This window comes from Myodes glareolus, chromosome 5, assembly GCF_982192425.1.
Source record: "Myodes glareolus chromosome 5, mMyoGla1.1, whole genome shotgun sequence".
Classification (NCBI taxonomy): domain Eukaryota; kingdom Metazoa; phylum Chordata; class Mammalia; order Rodentia; family Cricetidae; genus Myodes; species Myodes glareolus.
The window spans coordinates 96,920,144-96,945,732 of record NC_142030.1 but is presented as its reverse complement, the minus strand read 5'-3'; the positions used below and the strand labels follow the sequence as shown (position 1 = coordinate 96,945,732).

General features: G+C 44.9%; 1 protein-coding gene across 1 annotated transcript in view; it reads right to left on the bottom strand.

Moving 5' to 3' along the window:
- Tmem163 (transmembrane protein 163) overlaps window positions 1-25,589 on the bottom strand; it is a 189,982-nt gene that overhangs the window by 57,198 nt on the left and 107,195 nt on the right. Inside the window, exons 3-4 of the mRNA XM_085688317.2 lie at window positions 9,013-9,056; window positions 7,397-7,488 (exon numbers count right to left, since the gene is read on the bottom strand). Of these exons, the coding sequence (XP_085544443.2) occupies window positions 7,397-7,488; window positions 9,013-9,056 (136 nt within the window). The remainder of the gene's footprint in view (window positions 1-7,396; window positions 7,489-9,012; window positions 9,057-25,589) is intronic.

The following is a 25,589-nucleotide window of genomic DNA, read 5'->3' as shown; positions in this document are numbered from 1 at the left end:
TGAGTGTAAGGGATATCTTCATAAAAAATGGTGTCACTACCCTGGGCATCCAACTTCACAGACAGGCAGCTCCAGTGCTCAGCTCAGCCCTCTAGCATGCAGGTGGCCACTGGTGGACTGCCCAGCTCATGCCATGTAAGCTAATCTAGTGAACGCTCTGTGTCACACGTGTCCGTCCGGTCAATGCTGCTCCTCTAGAGAACTCTGCCTGACACACCCTCCTTCTTCCAAAGGAGGCTGATAGGAGCTGCAGAGGCGGCTCAGCAGTTAGTGCACACACCGTTCCTGCAGCGTCTGCTCCCCAGCACCCACACTGAACTGCTCATCCATCTGCCCATGACTCCAGGTCTAAGGGCTTCAACATGCTCCTTACTTTTGTAGGCATCATACTCATTCATGTGCTGTTTCTCAATGCAGGAGCACACACACACACACACACACACACACACACACAATTTAAAATGGTTAAACTATATCTAGTTTTAAATTAACCAATTTTAAATTAACCAACTCAATTTGAAGTTTTTTCAAAAAAAAAAAAGCTAATTGTTAGGATTTTAGGATAGTGCTTTGGGAAACAGTATGAAGTTTCCTCGGAGGGGGAAAAAGTTTAAAAGGATGGCCTATCAATCCCAGTTGGTGTAGGTCCAGAAAAACCGAAAGCTGGTTCTGAGAGAGATGGGCACACTGTTACACAGCAGACTGGGTCCTGACCACAAAGATGCAGAAGCAGTGGGAATGTCCATTGGTGGGTGGGTGTGGAGCAGATACAGCGCATGTAATATTACTCGGCCTGTGAAGACAAGGAAATTGTGTCATACTCCACAAGACGGATAAGCCTGGAGAGCCCAGTGATGAGAACTGCGTGTTGTAGAACACGGTCCTCTAGGGGTCACATGTCCATGAATGCTCTTCCAGAGGACCTGGGTTTGAGTCCTAGCATACACACGGCAGATCACAACCACCTTGAACTCTGATGCTTTCCTCTGACCTCCAAGAGTACCAGGCACACACATGGTACACACATGACACACATAGGCACGACATGTCACCCTCTTGAACTCTCAGTACCTTTGACGCTGTGCAGAAAGGAAGCCTGCATTAGACAGAGTCATTAATGCTCTGTAATGAAGGCTGTTGGTGACGTGTGTTCACCCCACAGAAGCAGAGAGCCCCGGACACTGGAACTCAGCCTGCAGTCCACATTATGGGATGCTGCTACCAACATTTAGGGTGGGCCGTCCCATCTCAGCTAACTAGACCGGTTCTCTCAGACACCTTCACAGATTGACTCTCTGGTGATTCAAGAGCTTTCCAAGTTGATAGTCTTCATCATGGTGGCTTAGTCATCCACAAGTTGGCCATGCTCCTGTAAGAAACCCCAATTGCTCTCACTGGTTCACACCATATCTGGAGTGAACAGACATTTGTTCTTCTCCCCAGGACAGCTCACACCACACGGTAGAGCTGCATGTATGAGTTATATAATGAAATCAGAGTCATGAAAACAGAAGGTAATGTGGTGTTACCGGGGCCTGGGGGAGAAGAAATGGGAATAGTCCATGGGTATAGAATCTCTCCTGTGAGGGGACTTATTTCTTACCCTTTGGGCTAAGATCAGTGCATTTATGCAGGATGGCAGGCTGGTTCACAATGGCATGAATATGTCTACGACCATGAGCTATGCACACATAGAAGGGGTCCGTTTGAGGGCTGGGAGGATGGCTCACTGGGTGAAATGTGTGTTGCAAGAGCATGAGAACAGGAGTTCAATTTGCAGAATACTTTTTTAAAAAATGAGGTGTGGTGGCTCACACTCGCAATCTCAGAAACGGTCGGTAGAGACAGGCAGATCCCTGGGGCTCAGTGCTCAGCCAGGTGATTCTATTTGGTGAGCTCCAGACCATTGAGGTTCCCTGACTAACAAGGTGAGTGGCTCCCAAGGAACAATATCCAAAGTTATCCTCTGGCTTTCACGCACAGGCAAGCACATGCATGTACACTTGCCCATGCGTGAACCTATGCACAAAAGAAAGTAAATCAAATTTTAAGCCACATGAGCTTGGTAAGGTTTTTTGTTTTTGTTTTTTTTAATTCAGCAAAAGGAAACCATGGAGGCAGCACACTATGGAGAGTCAGAAGCATCACACACCCGGTTTCCACATGACCAAGGACCAGCGGGTATTTACCTTCTACACCAGCAATTTCAAACACAAGGTTCACTTTGAAGCTGTGATTTCCAATCAGAAAAGTAAGAGAACTGGCTTCTTAGAAAAGCCAGTGGATAGAACTCAGCTCCCGCTGACACTACTCTCTAGAAACTAACTGAAAGCCGATGGTTTTCCTAACTGTATTCCTCAATGCTTGCTTATGTTCATTAATATGCAGATATATTCCCAGCCGGCTGTGATCTCATGAATTTTTAACCAGAGATTAAAATGTTAACTAAAGCTGGTGATATGGAGGATTATAAGTATCACTTAATCCTTAAATTAGGAATTTCCAAGTGAGCTCTTGATTATTATCCAATGAGCAACCACCCAAAGATTCTCAGGGCAAGCCTTCTCCACTGCATTGTGGGTAACAGACATTTTTTTAATGCACTAATTTTTTTATTTTAAATTTTTTTTCATTTTACATACCAACCCCAGTTCCCTCTTCCTCCCCTTCTCCCACCCCTCCACCCCATCCCAGCCCCGCATCCACTCCTCAGAGCAGGTAAGGCCTCCCTTGGGGAGTCAACAAAGTCTGACATACCAAGGTGAGGCAGGACCAAGCCCACCACCCCTGCATCAAGGTATTCCATCATAGGAAATGGGCTACAAAAAGTCAGTTCATACACCCAGGATCATTTCTGGACCCACTGTAAGAGCCCCCCAAACAGATCAAGCCACATAAATGTCACCCACATTCAGAAGGCCTAGTTTGGTCCCATGCAGTTTCTCCAGTTGAGAGTCCAGAGTCCGTGAGCTCCCACTAGCTGGGGTCAGCTGTCTCTGTGGGTTTCCCCATCATGATCTTGACTCCCTCTTGCTCATACGATCCCTCCTCCCTCTCTCCAACTGAAGAGCAGGAGATCAGCCCAGGGCTTGGCTATGATTTTGAATGTAGGTTCTATGTTGACAATTACGGTAGTCACTAATCTGATTATAGGGGAAAACCAGTTCAGGCACCTTCTCCACTATTGCTAGGAGTCTTAGCTGATGTCATCTTTGTGGATTCCTGGGAATTTCCCTGCCACCAGGTTTCTCCCTAACCCCCCTAATGGCTCCCTTTATCAAGATAGTTCTTTCATTGCTCTCCCTCTCTGTCCTTTCCCCCACTAGGCAATCTCAATCCCTGTGTGTTCCCTCCCCATCTCATCCCTTCTACCCCCTCCCTCCCAGTTCACCTAGGAGAGCCTAACTATTTCCTCTTCCGGGGTCCTCCTTGCATGTCCCTCTTAGGGTCCTCCTTTCTACCTGACTTCTCTGGAGCTGTGAACTGTAGTCTGGTTAGCCTTTGCTTTACAGTTAGTATCCACTTAGGAGTGAATACGTACCGTGTGTGTCTTTCTGGGTCTGGGTTACCTCACTCAGAATGATTTTTTTTCTAGTCCCATCCATTTGCTTGCAAATTTCATGATGTCATTGGTTTTTGTTTGTTTGGTTGTTGGTTGGTTGGGGTTTTTTTGGTTGTTTGGCTTTGTTTTGTTTCCCACTCAGGAATACTCCACTGTGTACGTGTTCCACGTTTTTGTTATCCAGACACAGTTTTTAGTGCATCTACCTGGGGATCTTTAAAAACAGTGAAACCAGGACTGGTAAGATGGCTCAGTTGGGAAAATGCTAGCCACACACACATGTAAGAACCTGATTTCTATTCCCAGAATCCTCCTTCAGAAAGCCAAACGTGCTACTCCTGTATCCCAGCACCAGGGAGGTAGAGCCAGGTAAATCCCCGAGGCTAACTAGTCAGCTAATTTACCATAATGAGTGAGCTCTCAGAGGGTTTGGAGCTCTGGAAAAGAGGAAGGAAGGAAAGGTAGGGGAGGTCCTAACATAACTACATTATAATCTCAAAAAAGAAATGAAAGTTTTTAAATTTTAAGAAAGGGAGACCCTGTCTCAAAAAATAAGGTGTTTCACTTGAGGAATAATACCTGAGGTTGACCTCTGCCCTTTACATACATAAGCACACACATACCCATGAACACACACACACACACACACACACACACACACACACTAAAATTGAAAACAGTAAAAGCAAAGCCAGTTCTTAGGAAGCTTGGCCTGGGGAAACCTGCAGGCCACCTGGTGAGTGTTCGCAGAGATTCTGAGGCCTCAGAGAAGCCTTGTGACTAAGGGTTTACAAAGAGCATTTTTAACAGAAAGGAAATAAGATTTTTAAAAAATCAAATTAGAAACCAGAACTCAACTTCTTTTGGAGACATAGCTCAAATCTGGAATTATTAGCTCTGATATGGAGGGAAAGCGAGCACAACACTTTCCCTTTATGGTCATAGACCAAATTCAATTCCAGGCCCATATAAAATTCTGAATTTCCAAAGAAACACAGAGACAAGAAATAATTTAATAGTTTAGTCAACTATCAATTAAATAACCTGATGTCAGCACACAATCAATGTGTGTGTGCATATATGTAAGGGTACACACACAAATGTATGACTATGTGTGGAAGTCATAGGACAACCTTGGGTTTCATTCCTCAGGCACCACCTCCGTTGTCTTTTGAGGCAGGGTCTCTCACCAACCTGGAACTGACTGACTAGGCGAGGCAGACTGGCCAGTGAGCCCCAAGGACATTCCTTATCAGTTCACGTTACAGATGCACCATCACATCCAGAGTGCGCGTGTGTGTGCGTGTGTGTGTGTGTGTGTGTGTGTGTGTGTGTGTGTGTGTGTGTGTATGTCAGGGCTCCATGCTTACTTGGCGAGTACATCACTCACAGCCATCTCTCTAGCCTACAGTGTTTTTTTTTTTTTTAATTATTAAACTGTAGACATTCTTCTTACTCTCTGGAGTCTAAGGTGCATTTTGCCCTTACACTTCATCTCCATATCAGGTTAACGCAGGGCAGCCAAGGCAACTGGGCAACACACCTGCAGAACAGGGTCGCATGTTACTCTAAATGGTGCCTAGCTCTTGCCCTGGGACAGCGAAGCTCTCTAGAATTCTTCATGGCAGTTTTATTGAAGTCCTCAAACCCCTCCTTAATAAATTGGGTGGGGACATTAGCGCCTCTCATGTTACAGAATCATCATTTGAAATCTTATAAAATTAAAATTTCTACTATCCTTTTTTCTTAAGGTATTTTTACCAAAAGATGAACTTATTTTCAAGATTAACTTGATCCCAACGGTAATACCTTAGATGTCACAAATCTGATACTTCGCATTTGTGAAGACAGATGATGTCCATCGAAGCAAATGTTGCACACGTGCAGAGAAGCTTGGGTTTGTGGATTTTTGTTTTCTCTTTTCAATCTGTTTTTAAGGGATGTATTCTATTATTTTATTTATTTGGTTTTTCAGGGCAGGGTTTCTCTGTGTAAGAACCTTGGTTGTTTTGAACCCACTCTATAGATCAGGCTGGGCTCAAACTCACAGAGATCCTCTTGCCTCTGTCTCCCGAGTGATAGGATTAAAGGTGTGTGCCACCACCACTTGGCATGTGTTGTTATTTTAAAATTACGTTTGTCTGTGTCTGTGTGGGAGTATATGTACATGAATATAGGTCATGGTGGAGGCCAGAAGAGTGTATTGGATCCCCTGAAGCTGGAGTTTCAGGGGTTGTGAGCCACCTAATGTGGATTCAGGGCCATTGCCAGGATAGTGTGCGATTTTAGCAACTGAGCCATCCCTCCAACTCCCTGCTTTCTTGCTGTCATTAATGAATCTGCATGCTGTCAACTTTTAGGAGTTTCTACATTTCATCTCACCCAACCTTAAATATATCACTGCCTGAATTCCCAACACCGAAGATACAGCTCTGCCTGTTGGTTTGGTGTTGGCACTGACTCAGCACCTTCTCCCTGGCGCCCTAGAACCACACAGAAGAGCATTTGTTCACTGATGTTCAGTCATCTGAAATCTACAGAAGCCAGGGGCAATACTGCACGTCCCGACATACAGGCACACACACACACACACACACACACACACACACGTACAAACACGTGTATCCGCAATCACACACATATACAGATATCTATGTGCGTGTGTGTGTAGGAACATATGTGTCTATCATGGAAATCCTATGGAGGAGGAATGTTTTCTTTTTCTACTTTACCAAATGAGGGGCTGAAGTATGGTGAAGTCCCAGAGCTAGCAAGTAGTGATGTTCAAAGTGGTGCTGAATTTCTATGTGTGCTTGTGCATGTTTTATGTGCATAGGTGTGTCTTATACCAGGTCTTTTAAAATTAAAAGAGCAATGGACATACCACCCTGAATGAACCCAATCTTGTCTGATCTTAGAAGCTAAGCTGTGTCAGGCTCGTTAGTACTTGGATGGGAGACCTGGAAATACCAGGCACTGCAGACTTAACAAAACAAACAAATGAGAACACTTTACTTTGTGAAGGTTGGAGGTGGTGGCGCACGCCTTCAGTCCCAGAACTTGGGAGACAGAGACAGGCAGATCTCTGTGAGTTTGAGGCTAGTCTAGTCTACAAAGTGTGTTCCAGGACAGATAGGGCTACACAGAGAAATCCTGTTGCAAAAAAACCCATCATCATCATCATCATAAATTAATATTAATAGTTTTTGTGTTGAGTTATTAATTAAAGAAAATACGACAGACAAAACAACAACAAATCTGACTGCAAGATACGTCTTGGTAATAAAGGACTGGTCTAGCATTTGTGAGACCCTGAAAGAAAATGGAGACACCAAGGAGAGAGAAGTGGGGAGAAAGGAAGCAGGGGAGGAAGGAAGGAGAGAAGAAAAGAAGACAGAGGAGGAAGGGAAGGAAGATAAATGAGTAGATGGAAGATAGGTTAGTGGTTAGCTGGATGGATGGATGGATGGATGGATGGATGGATGGATGGACAGGGTGTGGATAGGTGCATGAATGGATGGATGGATGGATGGACGGATGGAAGTATGGGACACACTTTCAGCACAGTTGAAAGAACAGACAGATGGACAAATAGGTGAATGACTGATAGAAAAACAGACAAGAAGATATTCACTGCAGACTCCAGATCAGGGAACTGAGCAAATTATAAAGGCTACATGTCCCTGTAACTATCCCAGGGAAGACCTGTCACGTGACTGACAGGCAGTAGCTAATATCAAAGACAACTTGCATCTTTTTCTCAACATCAGAACAAAGACTGAGGGTAAGGCTTTCATTTAAGGCTCCTCCCATCTGGAAGAAGAATCCACTTACATATACTCTCTGTGAGCTGAGTGCACGGCGGCTGCGTTGCTGTAACGCCAGAGGACAATGGCCGAGGACAGCACATCCAGGATGGCGTCAAACTAGAGAAGGAGACAGGACAGGACATTAGTGGCTCTCCAGAGTCAGCAAGGCAAAACCATGAACACACAGGGGAACTACACAGTGACCCAGAGAGTTTGAATGAACATCTTGGAGTTTACATATTTCTATATGCGTCTTGCAGCCACTTTGAACTCCGTGGTGGAGCCCTGGGCATTACAAACTGCCCTGGTAGCAGAGCTGTGGCCCTTGTATGATTGACTCTGTTCTCAGAGCCCTTGGGTCCTGGCACTATGGAGATATGGGACAAGAGATAGGAATGGGAGGTACAATTTTCTGAGATACGTGAAACTGTTTATACTACAACAGACAAGATGGCATTGGCATTTTCCTATACATAGTAAATTTTAAAAAATAGTAAGTTAAAAAATTCTAATTCTGACTCTCGTTGAAACTGTTTTAGCTACGTTCAGGAAGTCTACCAACAGTTTGATATTGTATAGAAATCTCTATGCTTTAGAGAGAATGAGAGGGAGAGAGACAGACAGAGAGAGAGAAAGAGAGAGAGAAGGGTTTCTAAGTGTGTATATGTTATGTGTGTCTGGATATATATATATATATGTATGTATGTATATATATATAGTGTGTGTGTGTGTGTGCGTGTGCACACACGTGATGTGTGTATCTATGCTCTGTATTTACTTCTGGATGATGTGTGCTTATGCTATGTGTGTTTCTATTTCTCTGTCTGTATGTGTTGTATATGTCTAACTATGTTTATATATTGTATATGTATCTCGCTGTCTGTATATGTGTTGTATATTTATTTCTGGATATGTGCACATGTTGTTTGCGTTCTGGGTACCAGTGTGTGCGTGTGTAACTTTCCAGACAGTTCACATCCTTCATAAAACTCTTAAAAGAATTTGTAACAGTCTCAGAGCAACACCCTCCAAACATTAAGCTTTTACAACAAAGGGCAGATGTGGGTCAGGGACCGGGTACAGGATGCCCCATGTCTGTCAACAAGGAGGTGAAAGAGCTTGCTGGAGACATCACACATCTCAATTCTTCGAACTATACTACTGCTGGCCCTCTCTAGAAGGGCTATGAAGAAATGACCTATTTTCACCAGGAGGCAGACAGAAAGCTCAGTTCCCCTTAGCAGGGCTATAGATAGACTGACTTCTATTGTGAGCAGCCTCAATCCATTTCAACTTCCAATGTCTCTTTCTACACCAGCACTATGCACCACCCCAGTGTCAGGATTACATGCAACTTGGAAGGGCACAGAGAGGCTAGGCTCCCCAAAACATCCTCTCAAGCAACTCCTTCAGAGAACATGTGCACCCTGGATGTATACGTGGGGACTATCCCATCTTGACGCCATTTAATTCAATTGCATTTTCATTTGCGCAGAAGCTGTTTTTCCTGAAGTTGGGCTTCCATGCCCATTTCCTATCTGTGAGGCAGAAGCACCCATCTATTCCACCACTGGGTGGGAGTCAGGGCTCGGGGAAACCGTGCAGAACTTCATCATGGTGAGAATGTTTCAGGCTACTTACTGCAAACCCAAAGGCAGAGGCGCTGTACCTCATGACGGAGACAGCTAGAAAGAAAGAAAACACCATTCAGATTTGACAGCCTCATGGTTTATGAGTTTCATTTGTGAGTTCGTCAGCACAGTGCATACAACCTTTGAACATCAGGGGGAAGTTCCCAGAGAATAAAATTTTCAAAACCAATGTCCAAAAATTCAAAGAATTCAAAAAGAAGAAAAAGAAATTATTTTCAAATTCTACCTGCAACACTTCCTTCTCCCACTGTGTTCTGAAGCATCCAAGGACCAACTTCAGGGAAAACAAAGTTAAGCACCTGTCAGTCACATGACTTCCGTGCCTTTGAAAATCCAGAAACTGAAAGCAGAGAGCTGGGAACTAAATTTCAGCAAAGCTGAAACCTGAATCCTCCTGCCTCAGCTTCCTCAGTTGCTAGGATCACAGGCCTGCACTATCAGGCCTGGTTGTATTTCTACTCTGAATCCATCTGCTCTAACTGACCTTGGTACAACGGGTGGGCACAGTTAACCCCCCCCCCACACACACACACACATCGTGTGCTCCAGAAGGCCGCCTGATTGGCAGATGTTAAACTGTGACTTCAAAATGTCTGCACTTGAGTTCTTTGGTGATACCAGGGCTTTCCTTGGAGAGCCACAGATTTCAAAGGAATAGATTCCCAAGTTATTGCAGTGAGAAACATGAGGAGCCTCACCTCAGATTTGAGTTAAACAAATGCGGAGGGCTGGGTGCAGGGCTCAGTAGAGTAAATGCTTGCCTTGCAAATGTGAGAGCATGACTTTGACCCTTGGCTCCCAAGCCGCAAAAGGCAGGCGTGCTAATGAACTTGTAATCCTAGCCCTGGGGAAGTGGAGATGGGTGGACCTCTGGGGCTCGCTGTCAGGCCAACTTAGACCACTTGGTAACCCGTAAACCAGTAAGAGATCATTTCAAAAAACAGGTTTGGGGTTGATTAAAACCACTTGCTGTTTTTTCAGAGGACCAAAATTTAGTTCCTAGCACACATGCCAGGTGGTTCACAATCTCCTGTTACTTCCAGCTCTAGGGAATCTGACACCCACTCTTTGGGACAGATAAACATATATGCACCTACAGATAAAGAGAAATAATACAAGTGTATATATAGAGAGGTCACACCATCAAAGTTGTTTCTGGCCTATACATGTAATCGTGTTTGCATACATATATATGCAGGTATATTCAAATACAAGCATACACACAAGTGTACACACACACACACACACACACACACACGCACACACCATGCACAGGAGATAACCACCAAGGGGAGGTTTCTCTGACTCCATGGAGTCCAATGCCATGTTTCACTCTCAGAACTAGACTGGAAAGTGAGTTAAGCCTGCCAGGTGGACAGATGAAGGCTAGCAAATACGGCCTATCATTATTATTCATGCCCTGTGCGGTAGGGCACTGTGAGCCAGTGGGGTCCTAGTGAACTCAGGGTCCTACAGAGAGATGTGTTATTTACTCAGGACTCGCCTTCATCTAATTCCTTGATAAGATGCAAAAAGCCAAAAGCCAAAATTGCATGGAGAGTCAAGAGTCCTCTGAAGGGTCGCCCACATCTCTACGCTAGCTGCTCCCCCTGTGGCCAGCTCTCAGGTCTTGCTGTTAGACAGCTGTGAACAGTCATTAGCCCAAGCCCCTTGTGGAAGAGCTCAGTAGCCTCCGAGGACTTTCCAAGAGAGTCAAGGAAGAAGTTCATTTTCTTTGGCCCATAACTGAATCATAGCACATCCTGAATCCAGGATAAGAATTACTTCAACAGAAGTGGGTCGATAGGCTTAGGTGGCCCTGTTTCCGTGTAAATAAAAATCACACTAAGGAGATTTCTTTCTTTTCTTGTATGTGTGTATGTATGTGTGTACATGAGCATGTGTGTAGAGACTGGAGGTAAAACCCCAGTGTTATTTTTCAAGAGCTGTCCACCCCAGTGTTTGTTTCTTTGGTTGGTTTTTGTTTGTTTGTTTGTTTATTGTTTTTTGAGACAAGGTTTCTCTGTGTAGCCCTGGCTGTCTTGGAACTCACTCTATAGACCAGGCTGCCCTTGAACTCAGAGATCTGCCTGCTTCTTCCTCATGAGTGCTAAGATTAAAGGTGTATGCCACTGCTGCCACCAGACCCACCTCATTTTACAAAACCCACCTCGTATTACAAAACAAGGTCTCTCATTAGTCTGAAACTTGCCAAAGAGGCTAGGTTGGCTGGCCAGCAAGTCCCAGAGATCTTCCTGTCTCTGTCTCCCCAACACTAAGAGTACAGTAACCCAACTCTCTTCTTGCAGTTCTGGGGATCAAGTTTAGTTCCTCTTGCTTGGAGAATCAGCACTTGACAACCTGGAGTCATCTTCGCAACCACTAAACTGAAGGGTTTTCATTGAGGCATTTCCAACCTCGCTCATGCAAGAATGAGTTGTGTCTGGAGAACAGGCCTGTACCAGGGTGGCAGATGGAGGCAGAGAGAGGTCCAAAGCACTCTGTGCACACATGGGCAAGCACAGCCCAGAGTCACCATAGGGCCAAGATGCTGCCTGTAAGGTAGGAACTAGACTCAGTTGTGAAGAACACACATGGGCCATGTCAGCCTCAGCCACACTGCACCCTGAAAGCCCATGCAAGCAGCTGTGAAGCAGGGCTCTCCTATGAGGACAGCTCTTAGCAAGGTCGGAACATAGAGCTGAAGGGAATCGGAACTCTAAGATGCCACTTTTCTGAGTCATCACCCATGCTGGGGCAGACTTTTGAGAGATGTAGTTGCCTTTGACTCATGAATGTTCTCTGAAGTAACCCCAACCAATTCATTGTTTCACCAGGGTGGACTTGGGTGGAATCACTTCTTTGTCTGTTATTGGTCTCTCAAATGCTAATAGTTGCTAACCTATGAAGGACAGGAATATTTAAGGGTTTTTCCCCCCTACTTTTCTGTGCTTTCTATAGCTTTCATAAGTAACCATTCAAATTATATTATACACTTTATTTGGGGGGAAACTATCCTATAAAGATGAGAACAGGTCTAAAATGAGCTAGCAGGAGAGTTCAAATACATCTCTAGAAACAGAAAACACTGCTTGCGAATGCTTCAGGCTGATAGGAAAGTACATGGCTATTATGCATTATTACATGTAGGTTTCTGGGTCCCATGGTCTACACGAGCAGGTTGCTAATAGTTCAAAATTCCCAGGAGTGTAGCTGTGGGCCACATAAGCCAGGCGACAAAACGCTAGCAGAACATAGCTCCTTGCCCTACAGACCTCCAGCCTCTCAGAGTTTGTCTGTCCTAAGGCAGACTGTCATCTATGGTCAGGGACTCACTAATAGCTACACCCAGAAGCAGGCACACAATGTAAGTCTTAAATAAATATTTGTACAGGCCTGGTTAGAAGACCAGTTTTTTGTTTTTATTGTTTTTTAACTAAGTCAAACCATACCAAAAAACATGTTGGCTGGAAATAAATTCAAGCAGAAAGGCAGCTGGAAAACGAACCAGACCCAGGAGATCCATTGTTAAGGCCATGCCAAAGGCAGACCTGCAGCTGAGCAAGCACGGGCTTGGAGGGAGGGTCTGCAAAGCAGAGACAAAGGGCCTTGGAAAGCGGAAGAGAGCATGCCAGCAAGGCATGCCAAGGACCAACAGCAAGACCCCCCGGCACGACACCCAACAAAGACTCCTTCTTCAATTGCCAGTGAGATTTACAGAGACAATGAGGACCCATCTGTCATCCTCTCCAAAGTCGGGCAATAATTATCTTGAGCCTTAGCACTCTTTAGCAATACCCCAGGCCCCGCAACACCTCGGAGTTGTCAAATTATGTGAGCAGTAGAACTCCGTTAATAAATCAATTCCAGTTTAATTAGACTGTTTCTATCACTCAGACGCCTAGCAAACACCTCCCCCACAGCTGGGGAACAAGCCCACCCTGGAGAGTCACTTCTCCACCACCCACCATCAGAGGCAGGCTCTCCGCTCTTGCTCACTGGAACCTGGGAACCAAAGAGCTGGGGCCAAGAGCAGGTTAAAAAGAAACGTTGGTTTTCTATGTTCTAACTCACTCCAACAGAATCTCTACTGGTTTCCATACTCTAAATAAGATTAGCAGCTGCAGCAAAATTAGTGATAGGATTCTTACTTCAGGGGAAAGAGGAAAACTGCTTAACACATTCTTAAGAATATGATCAACATATGTTGTATAGAATTCTCAAAGGAAAAAAAGAATAAGTCACCATTGTGTAGAGCTGGGGAGAGGGATCAGTTGATACAGTGCTTGAAACAAGAACAGGAAGACCTACATTCAATGCCCAGAATCCACCCTATAAAAGGGCTGAGTATGGTCCATGGTGTATTCTTGCAATCCCAACATTGGAGAGGGGAAGATCAGCGAACCCTTGGAGCTCACTGGTCAGCCAGCCTGGCTTATTTGGCAAGCTCTAGGCTAGTGAGAGACCCTATCTCAAGAAACAATGGGAATGGTACCTGAGAAGCAACATCTGAGGCTGACTTCTGATCTCCACACACATGTGCACACATGTATATCCACACTCACAAACACACATAAGCGCGCAGACATACACACATATACTACACATACGTAAACGTGAGCACACACATGAGAATACGCTTGAAGAGGTTGCTGAACGCTGCCCTTAAGCTGCTGTGTCATTTGATAGCATCTTTTGTCATTCTGCAAAGAGAGATCCAGTGCCACTCAGGTGTCTCAAAAGAAACAGCTGCCGAGATGCTTCCTAAGCAGCTGGTGTCTCTCCTTTCTGCAACCATTTGCAGCACACAGCCAGATTGCTCTACACAGCTCACTCCATCCTCATTCTGATGTCCTCCTGAACCGGCCGGCCCTGCCCACTCCTCTCCAGGCACACAGGGCTCTCTGCTGCTTTACCCCAGCCTTCCTCTTCTGCCCACAATGCCTACCCAAGGGATCCAACTAACTGACCCATCATTTTTTGGGCCTTTGCTTCAAGTTCCCCTCATCGGCCTGTCCTAGCTTTCCTATCTCATATTGCAACCCGCCCAACTCCATCTCCACTCTCGCTTCCCTACGGTTCTTTATCCAGAGGCATTCTACCACAGTTTTCCTCTCACTGGTGTATGAATGTGTGCACTCTCCGATAGGTGCCCCTCTGTGATGGTTAATACCGCCAACTTGACAAGATTTAGAATCACCTAGATGGCAAGTCTCTGGGCATGCCCGTGAAGGAGCATCTAAATAAGGCTAATGACGTGAAAAGACCCACCCTAGCTGTGGGCAGCAGCATCCCATGGGCTGGCGTCCTGGCCTGAGTAAAAGGGGAAAAGGGAGTTGACGGTAGCATTCATGATTATAGATCCTATGTGACTAGTGGCCGCACGGTCCTGCTGGGATGACTTCCCATCATGATAAATCCCTCAAACTATAAGTCCCAGTAAACCCTCCCTCCCCTTCTCCCTTCCTTAAGTCGCTTTCGTCAGAAGTTGGACCACAGCAATGAAAAGAGTAACCACCTAGTTATACACCTACTCATTTACACATCGTGTACGTCATTCACACGTTGTGTACGCCACTCACACATTGAGTACACCATTCACACACATTGTATATGGCTGGAGACTTCCATGGTCCAGGATCAGAACTAGGCTGTTGTCACACATGTTTGCTACCTAATATTTCTTGTTAAAGTGTTCCAAATCCTGGAACAGAATTTCCCTCACACAGGAGAGATGTTAATATCACATGGGGTATTAAAGGGTCACAGGGAAGAAACCACACTAATGAGCAATGGCTAAACTAGTATCAGTTACCTGAAGAAGTGACTGTTTTTCCTGCTTGGCCCTCTTCCCAAAACTAAAAGCTAAAGCTATCAGCACTAGGACTAGATGGCACGAATGTTGCCTGCCGAGGTTGTCTTCCTTGGCCTGGCACTGTTGGCGCTAAGCTATACGTTGAACCTTGTAGTACGAGGGCTGGCTTGTTGGGGTATCTGTCCTGCGCAGTATCCCACAGCCGGCAAGTCCCAGAGAAAATCAACCACACAGAGATCTCTATAAGTTATAAAGCTGATTGGCCCATTAGGTCAGGCTTCTTATTAGCTCTTATAACTTATGTTACCCCATTATCCTTATCTACGTTAGCACATGGCTCAGTACCTTTTCCAGCGGGGCAACTTACATCTTTCCTCTCCGGTGGAGAGGAAATCTTCTGCCTCTGGGCAGAACTGGAGAGGGAGCTTCTTGCTTGCTAGAATACTCCCAGTCTCTTTGCTCCACCCCTACTTCCTGTCTGGCTTTGCCTACCTGGCCAATCAGCGTTTTATTAAAATATGATTGACAGAATACAGACAATTCTCCCACACCCAGACTGCTGCCTGAAATGATCGAGACTCACAGGATACTCCAGTCAGGACTTGATTATAACTCTAAATTTTCTTTAGGTCCCCATAAGATCATCAGCACCCCCAACCAGCAGGAAGTAGCATGAAATACTACGCCCACATTCCCAACAAATGGACTATGGGTATTTTCCTTTGTTTAAAAAAAAAAAAAGAGGGAAATGGTGTGGGAGAATTGTCTGTATTCTGTCAATCGTGTATTTTAATACAACGCTGATTGGCCAGGCAGGAAGTATAGGTGGGTCAACCAGACAGGAAGTAGAGGTGATGCAATGAGAACAGGAGAATTCTGGGAAGCAGGAAGCTTCCTCTGCCATTCCTGCGCAGACCACCGAAGAGGCAGCATGTAACTGGTCCAGCTGAAAAAGGTACCAAGCCATATGGCTAACATAGATTAGAATAATGGGTTAAGATAAGTCATAAGAACTAATAAGTAGCCTGACCTAATGGACCAATCAGCATTATAACTTACAGAGATCTCTGTGTGATTGATTTTCTCTGGGACTTGCCGGCTGTGGGGTACCGGGCGGGAACCTCAACAAGCCGGCCCTCATACTACAGAACCTCTCTGATATAAAACTGCTACTGCACATTTTGAAAATCTATTTCGTTTATTTTGTGTGCATGTCTGTGGAGGTCACAGACACAGCCTGCAAGAGTCATTCTCTCCTTCCACCATGTGGGCCTTGAGACTTGAACTCGGGTCATTGCCCCTGGCAGCAGATGTCATTACCCACTGAGCTGTCCTGTTGGCCACGCATTATACAAAACGAGTGTATTCTGAAGAAGAGGAGCATACTGAATGGACCTTAAAGACCTGGCTAAGAGATGGTACTGAAAAAGTATTTACTCATCTGATCTGCACCAAAGTCCTTAGAGGATCATTAACACCCCTTCTCGGGGAATAATAGCTAAACATGGAGGAGCATAGCTTTTTTTTCTCTCTCTCTCCTCCCTTCCACTCTCCCACAGAAAACACACCAAAGTAATAAGAAATGTGGAAAGCTAGAGAAAGAATCCAAAGGCCAAAGAAATCCAAGAAACCCTGTTAATAGAGGCTTTCCTGTGTCCTGCCCCGTCTCACAGCCATTTCTAAATAATCACTGAGAGGCTGAATATTAATTATAAATTTTGACCAATGGCTCAACCTTATTACTAACTAGCTCTTACATTTAAATTAACCCATTTACATTAATCTAAGTATTGCCGTATAGCCTTGGCTTTACTGGTCTGCTGACATGTTGCTTCTTGGGCAGCTGCTGGAGTCTCTCAGACTCAGTCCTTTTCCCTAAAACTCTGCTTGGATTTCCCGTTTGGCTCTATCCTGCCTTGCCATACGCCAAAGTGACATTATTTATCACCCAATGAGAGCAACACAATTCACAGCATACAGAAAGACCCTCCCACAGCAAAGCCCATCTCACAAAAGTTATCTACCAAATATATTAAAGGCCAGATGACACTAGAAGAGGAAGCCGAAAGCTGACAGCATACCTCAGACAAATCTGTGCGTGGACTGAGAGTGTGGCTCAATGGCACAGACCCTCTCTCCATCGAATCAGATATGGTGATATTCCCCAGTAATCCCTGCACTTGGGAGCCCATAGCAGGAAGACTCTGAGTTTAGGGTCAGCCTGAACTATATAGTTCTAGGTTAGCTTGGACCCTATGGTGAGATCATATCTTAAAAAAGAAACTAAGAGATCCAGCAAGCCATGGGTTCAAACCCTGGAACATACAGTAGGGAGAGAAAACTGACTCTCGAAAATTGTCCTCTGATCTCCACATGTGTTTTATTAATGCAAAACATTACCACTGGAGCATTCGAGAATAAGGGAGTGTGTTAGCAAACTAGCATGTATTCATACTGTGTCCTTAAGTTCTTGAAATCACAGATCTGTAAAGCTAAAAAATAAGGCAACTGGATGAGCGGTTATTAAGGCTTGTGTGTGTAGAGAATGAGTTCACATATGCAGATAAAACGTCATGGAAGCTACACAAGAAACTAGGAGTGCTGACTGCCTCCAAAACCTGGGGGTGCAAGACCAAAGGGAGGCTTCCCTTCCCCATATGGGGGTCTTCTGTATACACTGACAGATATGTGTCCCTGGTGGACACAGGAGCCTTACCCCTGGACAGGGTTGCTGCAAATCTGGTTACTACGGGTTGCTAGCACTCATCAGAAGAAGCCGATTCAGTCCATAAAAGCCTGTGAAGATGACATTTAGAACACCTGATAAATGCATTATTTGTTAATATCCATAAAACTAAGAGTCAGAAATTTCCCAATAGCGAAGGTCCCAAAATATCATGTTTCTTCATTTTCAAAAACAAACCACTTTTCTTCCTAATTATGAAAAATGAAGAGGGAGAGAAAGAGCCAGCAAGGAAAAAGAGGGTTGGGGAGAAGGTGGAGGAGAAAGGAGGGTGTTTTTAACAATATGGTGGTCCTGGATAGCCACTGGGTAGATACAATGTCAGGAAATAGTCTGTAGTATATAAAAGTCTCAAGTCTCCAATCAGTACTGACTTGATCTTTTCTTTTCTTTTTTTTTTTTATTTTATGACTGCGTTTGGTGGCATGTCTTTAATCCCAGTACTTGGGAGGGAGAGTCATGCTGATCTCTGTGAGTTCTAAGCCAGACTGGTCTACATAGAGTTCCAAGACTGTCAAGACTATATAGAGATAGCCTATCTCAAAACAAAACAAAACAAAGACCTTATTTTATGTATGGGTATTTTGCCTGCATGTATGTCTGTGCACTACATGTGTGGAGGGCCCAGAGGGGCCATCAGATCCCTCTGCAACTGGAGTTACAAACAGCAGTGGACTACAATGTAATGTTAGGTATCAAGCCCAGGTCCTCACGGCAAGCGCTCTTAACCACCGAGACATCTCTCCAGCCTCTGTGATCTCTTTTTCAAAGGCTGCCATCCCATCTGAAGCAGGTGACTACATGACCTTACTATCCTAGCTCAAGAAAATAAAACTGAGCTTAAGATTCATACCAGAATAAGGTAACTCTCTCAACAAATGTAATTTGCCTTACTTGGAAATGTGTTATTAGCTGGTGGATTTTGTTTAGTTCTGTTTTGTGTTCCAGCCCTGTTCTGTTCAACAGAGTATTGTCAGTGTTCAGTAACCTTGAGCGTGAGCTTTAATGGGCAACCCAAAGTAGAAACTAGAAAAAAAGGAAAAGAAACCTTGAGTTGTGTTTCCAAGTCAACAAGGCATATGTCTGCTGTCCAATCTGAAGTGAGGAGAAACAACAGCAAGGAGATTAGGTGCTGGGGTGAGGGTCCATGGGGAAAGTCCGGCTATGCCAGACCCCTCAGCCCTGTGTAAACTTGACGTGTGTCCACACCTCAATTGCTGTGATGGCTGAAATGGGAGGATCCCAGTAGCTTGCTGGGCAACCAGTCTAGTCAAAACAGCATGCTCCAGTTTGAGTGAGAGACTCTGTCTCTAACACACACACACACACACACACACACACACACACAACTCAGAGAGAGAGGGGGAGAGAAAAGAAGGAAGAAGGAGGAGGGGAACAGGGAATAATATTAAACCCATCAAACAACCAACACAAAACAAGAGAAGACTTGAGCAGGAACAGATGTGGAAGACCCAACCCTGAAAAGCAAAATTACCCACTCGGTATGACATCATCCTGCCACGTTTGCCCAGAGTCAAACAGCCGGACTGAACTCTGATGGGAGTTTATAGATCGGGAGCTGTGTGTTGGGTGTTCTATGAAATAATGTTTCAATGGTATTGAACTATAAATCAAAAATTAATCTATGTTGATTCTCCAAAGCAGATAACAATAAGGAGTAGCGTTTTTTCATAATCCAGAGACAATAACAATATTCTGATTTTTGTCCTTTCTGGGTGGTGCTGGAAATTGATCCAATAAGCCCTGGGTTCAAGCCTTAGCACCACAGACACTGTGCACCGTAGTGCATGGCGATGCAAGCCTACTACCCCAACACTCTGAAGACAGAAGCAGGCCAAGGCCCTTCTCAGCTACACAGTGTGTGGAGTCATAATAGGTTATATAAGCCCTTGTCTTAGAAAAATGACAAAACAAGAAGCCAATTCCCACTCACAGTTGAAGGCAGAGGAACCAAGGCAGCTGTGCCGCCCAAGCTGCCCATCTTCATTCTTGTATTGTTTAGAACCCAGCCCAGGAAATGCATCAACTACCTTTGAGTGGGTCTTCCCACTTTAGTTAGCAATGAAGACAATCCCCCCACAGACATGCCCACAGGCCAAACCTGATCTAGATAACGCCTCAACTGAAAAACTCTCTTTCCAAGTGATTCTAGGTTGTGTCAAGTTGACAGTTAAAACTAAACAGCACAGACACCAAGATGTCAAATACACAAGCAACGGGACAAAGGCCATAATGGTGTCGCCTGCCTAAATGTCACTCTCTCTTGTGTTTATTTGTTTTTGTAATCAAAGACATACCAGTGGACAAAATGTCTGTGATGAGTGCTTGCTGAGTGTGGTTGCAAGGTGCCTAGCTATCTACTGCAGCTGCCATGCCTTCCCTGAGTGATGACGTGATCCCCTTGAACTGCAAGCCAGAACAACTCTTCCTCCACTATGTTGTTCTTGTCAAGTATTTTATCAAAGACCAGGAAAGGTAGATAGTATACTATGTCATGGGTCCCCCTGAGCACGTCCATGTTTGTTGGCTGACACAATGCGGCTCCCATGACTTGATTCAGAGCTATAATCATGACTAACATTTGTTGCAGAAAAGTATGTGTGTGTGTGTGTGTGTGTGTGTGTGTGTGTGTGTGTGTGTGTGCATGTTTGTGTGTGTGAAAGAGAGGCAGAGACACAGAGAGAAAAGCTGACGGAACTAAGTTTAGAAAAAACCGATTGCCAGTTCCAGTCCCTTTCCACTGGGTAACACCACACAAGCCTCCTTCCACTGTACATTGTAGTAGGATGCTCCAAGTGCTGTCTACCAGGGGCTTACTAGACTTGGTGTCCAGCAATCTTACTCCCAGTTCTTTGCATAGATACCTCCCTCCTAGAATGTTCCAGAACTCTAGACTCCCCAAGGGAAATCAGGTGCTCAGCACAGAGCATTCGGTGTGGTTTAGGCACAGGGAGCCGTTATCATATACAGTTTACTCTCGGGAGCCGTGGAATGTTGCTCAGTCGGTAGAGCCCTTCCCTGTGTGCAGCGTCCCAGCGCCACTAACCCAGCGTGATGGACGTGCCCATAACCTCAGCAAGCTGGAGACCGAAGCAGACTTATGAAAAGGCCCAGAACATCCTCACTTACATGGCGAGTTTGAAAGTTATATGAGACCCTGTCTCAGAAAAAGAATACAAATTCACTCCTCAGTGTAAAAAAGTGTTGGATGACCAAATTCCACCTAACAGCCAGTCTTGCCAAGAAACTTTTCTGAGGTTGACAAGCAATCTCAAGACTGCTGCTAGCCACCTCTCCACAATCCAAAGACTAGAGCTCAGAGACAACCCGCCCCAGGTCACACAGCATGGGAAGAACTCCCGCCCCAGGTCTGCAGATCCCCAGCATGGGAAGAACTCCCCCCCAGGTCTGCAGATCCCCAGAGAGAAGAGACAACCCGCCCCAGGTCACACAGCATGGGAAGAACTCCCCCCCCCCCAGGTCTGCAGATCCCCAGAGAGAAGCACACACACAGTTGCCCCATCCTCAGCCTTCGGATGCTCACAACTTCCACAGAAGTTGCTCCCCATCAGATGGAACCTGCCAGGGATGGAGCATGATGGGGCTCAGTCCTGGGAGTTCAGAGTCTCCATGGCAACACTAATTACATCTGATGTTTAGACATTTCACTGGTGGAATAAATACAAATGTTTCCACGGTCTAGCCTGAAGTATATGTCAAATCTGAAAGGGGGAAAGGGCTCAGCCTAGAGAAAAACACACCACTTGTATAAAAAAGTAGAAGACAACATTACTCAGATGGGAGCCTATGTCCAGGTAAAGTCCCATACTTTGATGGTTATCACAGTGGGGAGGGACAGTTATAATCAGCATGTGATATAGGACAGATATCCTGCAAATTTTAAATATCCTTCCTCAATCCATTCTTTTTAGAAAAAGTTAACCCCTACTCTAACTGTATATTCAAATGCCCAATTCGTTATCACTTTAATTAAAATTGCACATTCTTCACTCAAAGCTGGAAGAGTTCTTAGGGGCGGTCTGTCTAGTTCCAGTGCACCCTCTTTGTGTGTGTGGGGGGGTGGAGCCTCATGGGCTACCACATGCACATGTGTTTGCATGGTGGCCAGGGTCAACCTTGGATTTCTTCCTCGAGATGCTAGCTCCCAGGTGTTCGGATACGGCTCTACACTAACCTTGGAGCTCGCCAACTCTTCTAGGCTAACTGGCCAGGAAACCCCAGGTGTTGTGGGAGTAACTTCCGCTGCCTCAACCAATAATCACTGAAGCAGGAGCCCACAGTGCAGCGGGGAGCGACTTCTGCTCCGTCAGCCAATAGCTGCTGAAATACCAGCCCACTGGGGCGTGGTATATTTCTCTTTTAAAAAGAGAAGCAGTTCCGGATAAGGCTCTCTTGGTTCCGGCTCTTGGTTCCGGTGCTCGGTCTCGGCTGCTGCTCCTGGCTCCTGCTCCAGCGACTAGGCTCCCTTCCTGACGGTTTATGGTGTATGTAAGTTTTACCCCCCGCCAAATAAATAACCCCTTAAAACATAACTGGTGTGGGATTGATTCGTTAATAATTGGCGCCCAGCGTTTGGTTTAAGAACCGCCCCACCCACCCACCCCCAGCTCGGCCTCCCAGGATACACAGGTCCGGACAGTCTCTGCCGGCTTACTTTGCCCTGTTCGGCACGGATTTTTAAATTTCTCCTTGCAACGTGAGTCAAAGAGCTCACAGCGCAAGCTCCCTTTGAAGTTCCAGCAAGCTGTTTGAAATCCATAACTGATTAGGAGTGCTGAAAGCAGCTTGACCCTTAATCCCAGCACAGGGACACGGGGCCCAAAGCACTAGGCCTCTTTAGCAACAGCGCAGTGGCTGTGTCACGACCCTCTGCATCCGGTTGAACAGAGCAGCAGGGCCTTGTTTATTGCCTTGTTTATTGGCCACTAGAAGCTCTCTGACCTTTTGTGATCTGTGGATTTAACCTCTGGATTTGAGTGTATATATTCTAGAGTTTACTTCCTCAATCAACACCACTGCCACGTGGATTCAGGTGTGCCCCACCTCCTACTGGCAGGCAACGGTCATTACAGGTAAGATTTTTCTTTTCGGTTGAAAATAAATACATACATACATACATACAAGTACAATTTCCTTTGATTGAAAATGTCGGAAAATATTACTATCCAAAAGTTCAATGTTTTTTTCAGTTGCGCTATGGAGGATATTCTGAAGGATGTCTCAGATATTCCTCTTACTTTGTTATTCCTGGGATCTGTTGCTTTTCTGGTGTTTGGCTATTTTATAAGAAAGATACAGTCCTTACAGACTGAATCTACAATGCTGAGGGCAGAGATTAAAACCTTAAGAACAATTCAGACTGATACCAACCTCCTCAAAAAAGAGTTTGGAGATTTCAAGGAGGAAACTAGATCAGAGTTTGGAGTTTTCAAGCAGGAGACTAGATCAGAGTTTGGAGTTCTCAAGGAGGAGAATAGATCTTTGTTTGATATGACTCGGTCAACTGGCCAAAATATCAAGAAGGTACAGTCTGATATTGCTTCTTTAGAAGGGAGCGTCACTGCCCTGGAGGAGGGGACAACCAAAATGACGCATAACCTCCAGTCCATGACTGTAAGTGCTGAAACATTAGCTGAGAGGATTATAACCATTGAATGTGAAAATCGGACTTTATCAAAAGGGTATGATAGATTAATTGACAGGATTTCCATACAAGAAGGCATAGTACATGCCATGAGGATTATGTCCAAGGAGGATATCGTGTCTCTGACGGACAAGCTCCATGCCTTAGAATCGTTAATGAAGGCTTTGGAGCATAATACTGGACAGGAGATTCAGGACTTACAGAAGGCAATGGTGAGCAGATTTAATAAGATTGAGGAAATCATAGACTCTGATGAACAGGAGCAAAAGGTAGAAAGGCAACCTTCACCTCAAAAAACTCTCAGTCTACATAGAGTTATACCTGCCTTTCCAGTAATAACATCAGAAAAGATAACTGGCTCCAAAAACCCTAAGGTCGTTAAAGAACATACATGGGAGCCTATACGTATGAATGATCTGAAAGAATTTAAACAAGCAATTGTGAATTATGGACTACATTCATCCTTTGTTAGGGAGATGTTAAAATCCTGGGCTCTGAGCAACAGGGCCACCCCTAAAGATTGGAACCAGCTCACATCAGCTGTCCTTGAGAACGGACCTTTATGGCATTTCAAATGCCTATTCAAACAAGAGGCCAGACTTTTACAACAACAAGAATCAGCGAAAGGAATTGAGGTTTCTCTAGATCAAATTCTAGGGGAAGGACCTTACTCTGATCCTCAGGAACAAGCTCTTTATGATGAAAACATTTTATCCATATGTGCTACAGCAGCTCTAAGGGCCTGGGACAGGGTTCAAGACTCAGGTCAGAGAGTAGAATCGTATGTCAGGGTCAAACAGGGTCAGAGAGAACCCTTTAGTGACTTTTTGCAACAACTAACTAAGGCTGTACAAATAGGGATACCTGATCCAGAAGCAAGAAATATAGTAATTGAGTCTTTGGCTTATGAGAATGCCAATGTAGAATGCAAAAGGATCCTGGGGCTTTTAAAGCTCAGATCAGCGCCTTTGGACGAATGGGTTTTACATACAATGAATGTTGATACATTTGATTATGGCAATGAAACATGGGTACAAGAAGCAATTTCCAAAGGTAAAAGGAGACATCAGATTACAAAATGCTTTCATTGTGGCAAAATGGGACACATGAAAAGGGACTGCAGACAATGGAAGTCCAGGAATAATGCCTCTTCTAGGAATAACAGGAATAGGAGGACTCAGCCTTCAGGTTTATGTAGGAGATGTGGAAAGGGCAGGCATTGGACGAATGAGTGTAGGTCAACAAGAGATAAACAGGGCAACCCGTTGCCATTGGGAAACTCAATAGGGGGCCTCTCGAAGGCCCCCATGGCAAATGTGGTCCAGTCATTTCCGATCACTGCAGAGAACATGCCTCTTCAGGGAAATTAGAATGCCCCATGCCTGCTGTTAAAAGCAATAACGGCCTGAAGGATGAGTTAAATGTGGTGAATGAATCAAGAAATCTAAGAGGACAAAGTAAACGAATATTCTGGCAGACTTCTATAAATGAACAAAGGCCACAGTTAAGAGTGTGTGTAAATGGCAAACTTATTACTGGCTTACTGGACACAGGTGCGGATGTAAGTATCATTACACCAGAGTCTTGGCATCCGCATTGGCCTCTTCAGGAGGTAGATATTCAGTTCTTAGGAATTGGAACCCTATCTCGAGTAAGACAAAGCACGAGATGGGTCAATTGTATAGGTCCAGACGGACAAATAGGAAAACTAAGGCCATATGTAGCAAATATTGCAGTGAATTTATGGGGCCGTGACCTATTGCAGCAATGGAATACCCAAATTAACATTCCTGCTGCTTCCAGAGCCCATATTTCTGAGGACAATATTACAAGATATTACAGATGGCGGAAACCAGCCATTAGAGCTATACAAGAACACAACACAATTGATGGCTCTTCAGAGGTACCAACAGCCATGCCTCTACAATGGTTGACTGAGAAACCAATATGGACTAAACAGTGGCCTTTAGCTGAGGAAAAGTTACAGGCTTTAGAACAGCTGGTACAAGAGCAATTAGATGCTGGACATATAGAAGAATCTACCAGCCCTTGGAACTCTCCTGTGTTTGTTGTTAAGAAAAAATCTGGTAAATGGAGAATGGTGACAGATCTTAGAGCTATCAACAAGGTTATTCAACCTATGGGCCCTCTGCAATCTGGAATTCCTCTGCCCTCCCTGTTACCAAAGGGATGGCCTCTTATAGTTATTGATCTGAAAGATTGTTTCTTCACTATACCATTACAAGAAAAAGATAGAGAAAAGTTTGCCTTCACAGTGCCTACCTATAATAACTCTCAGCCTGCAAGGAGGTATCAGTGGAC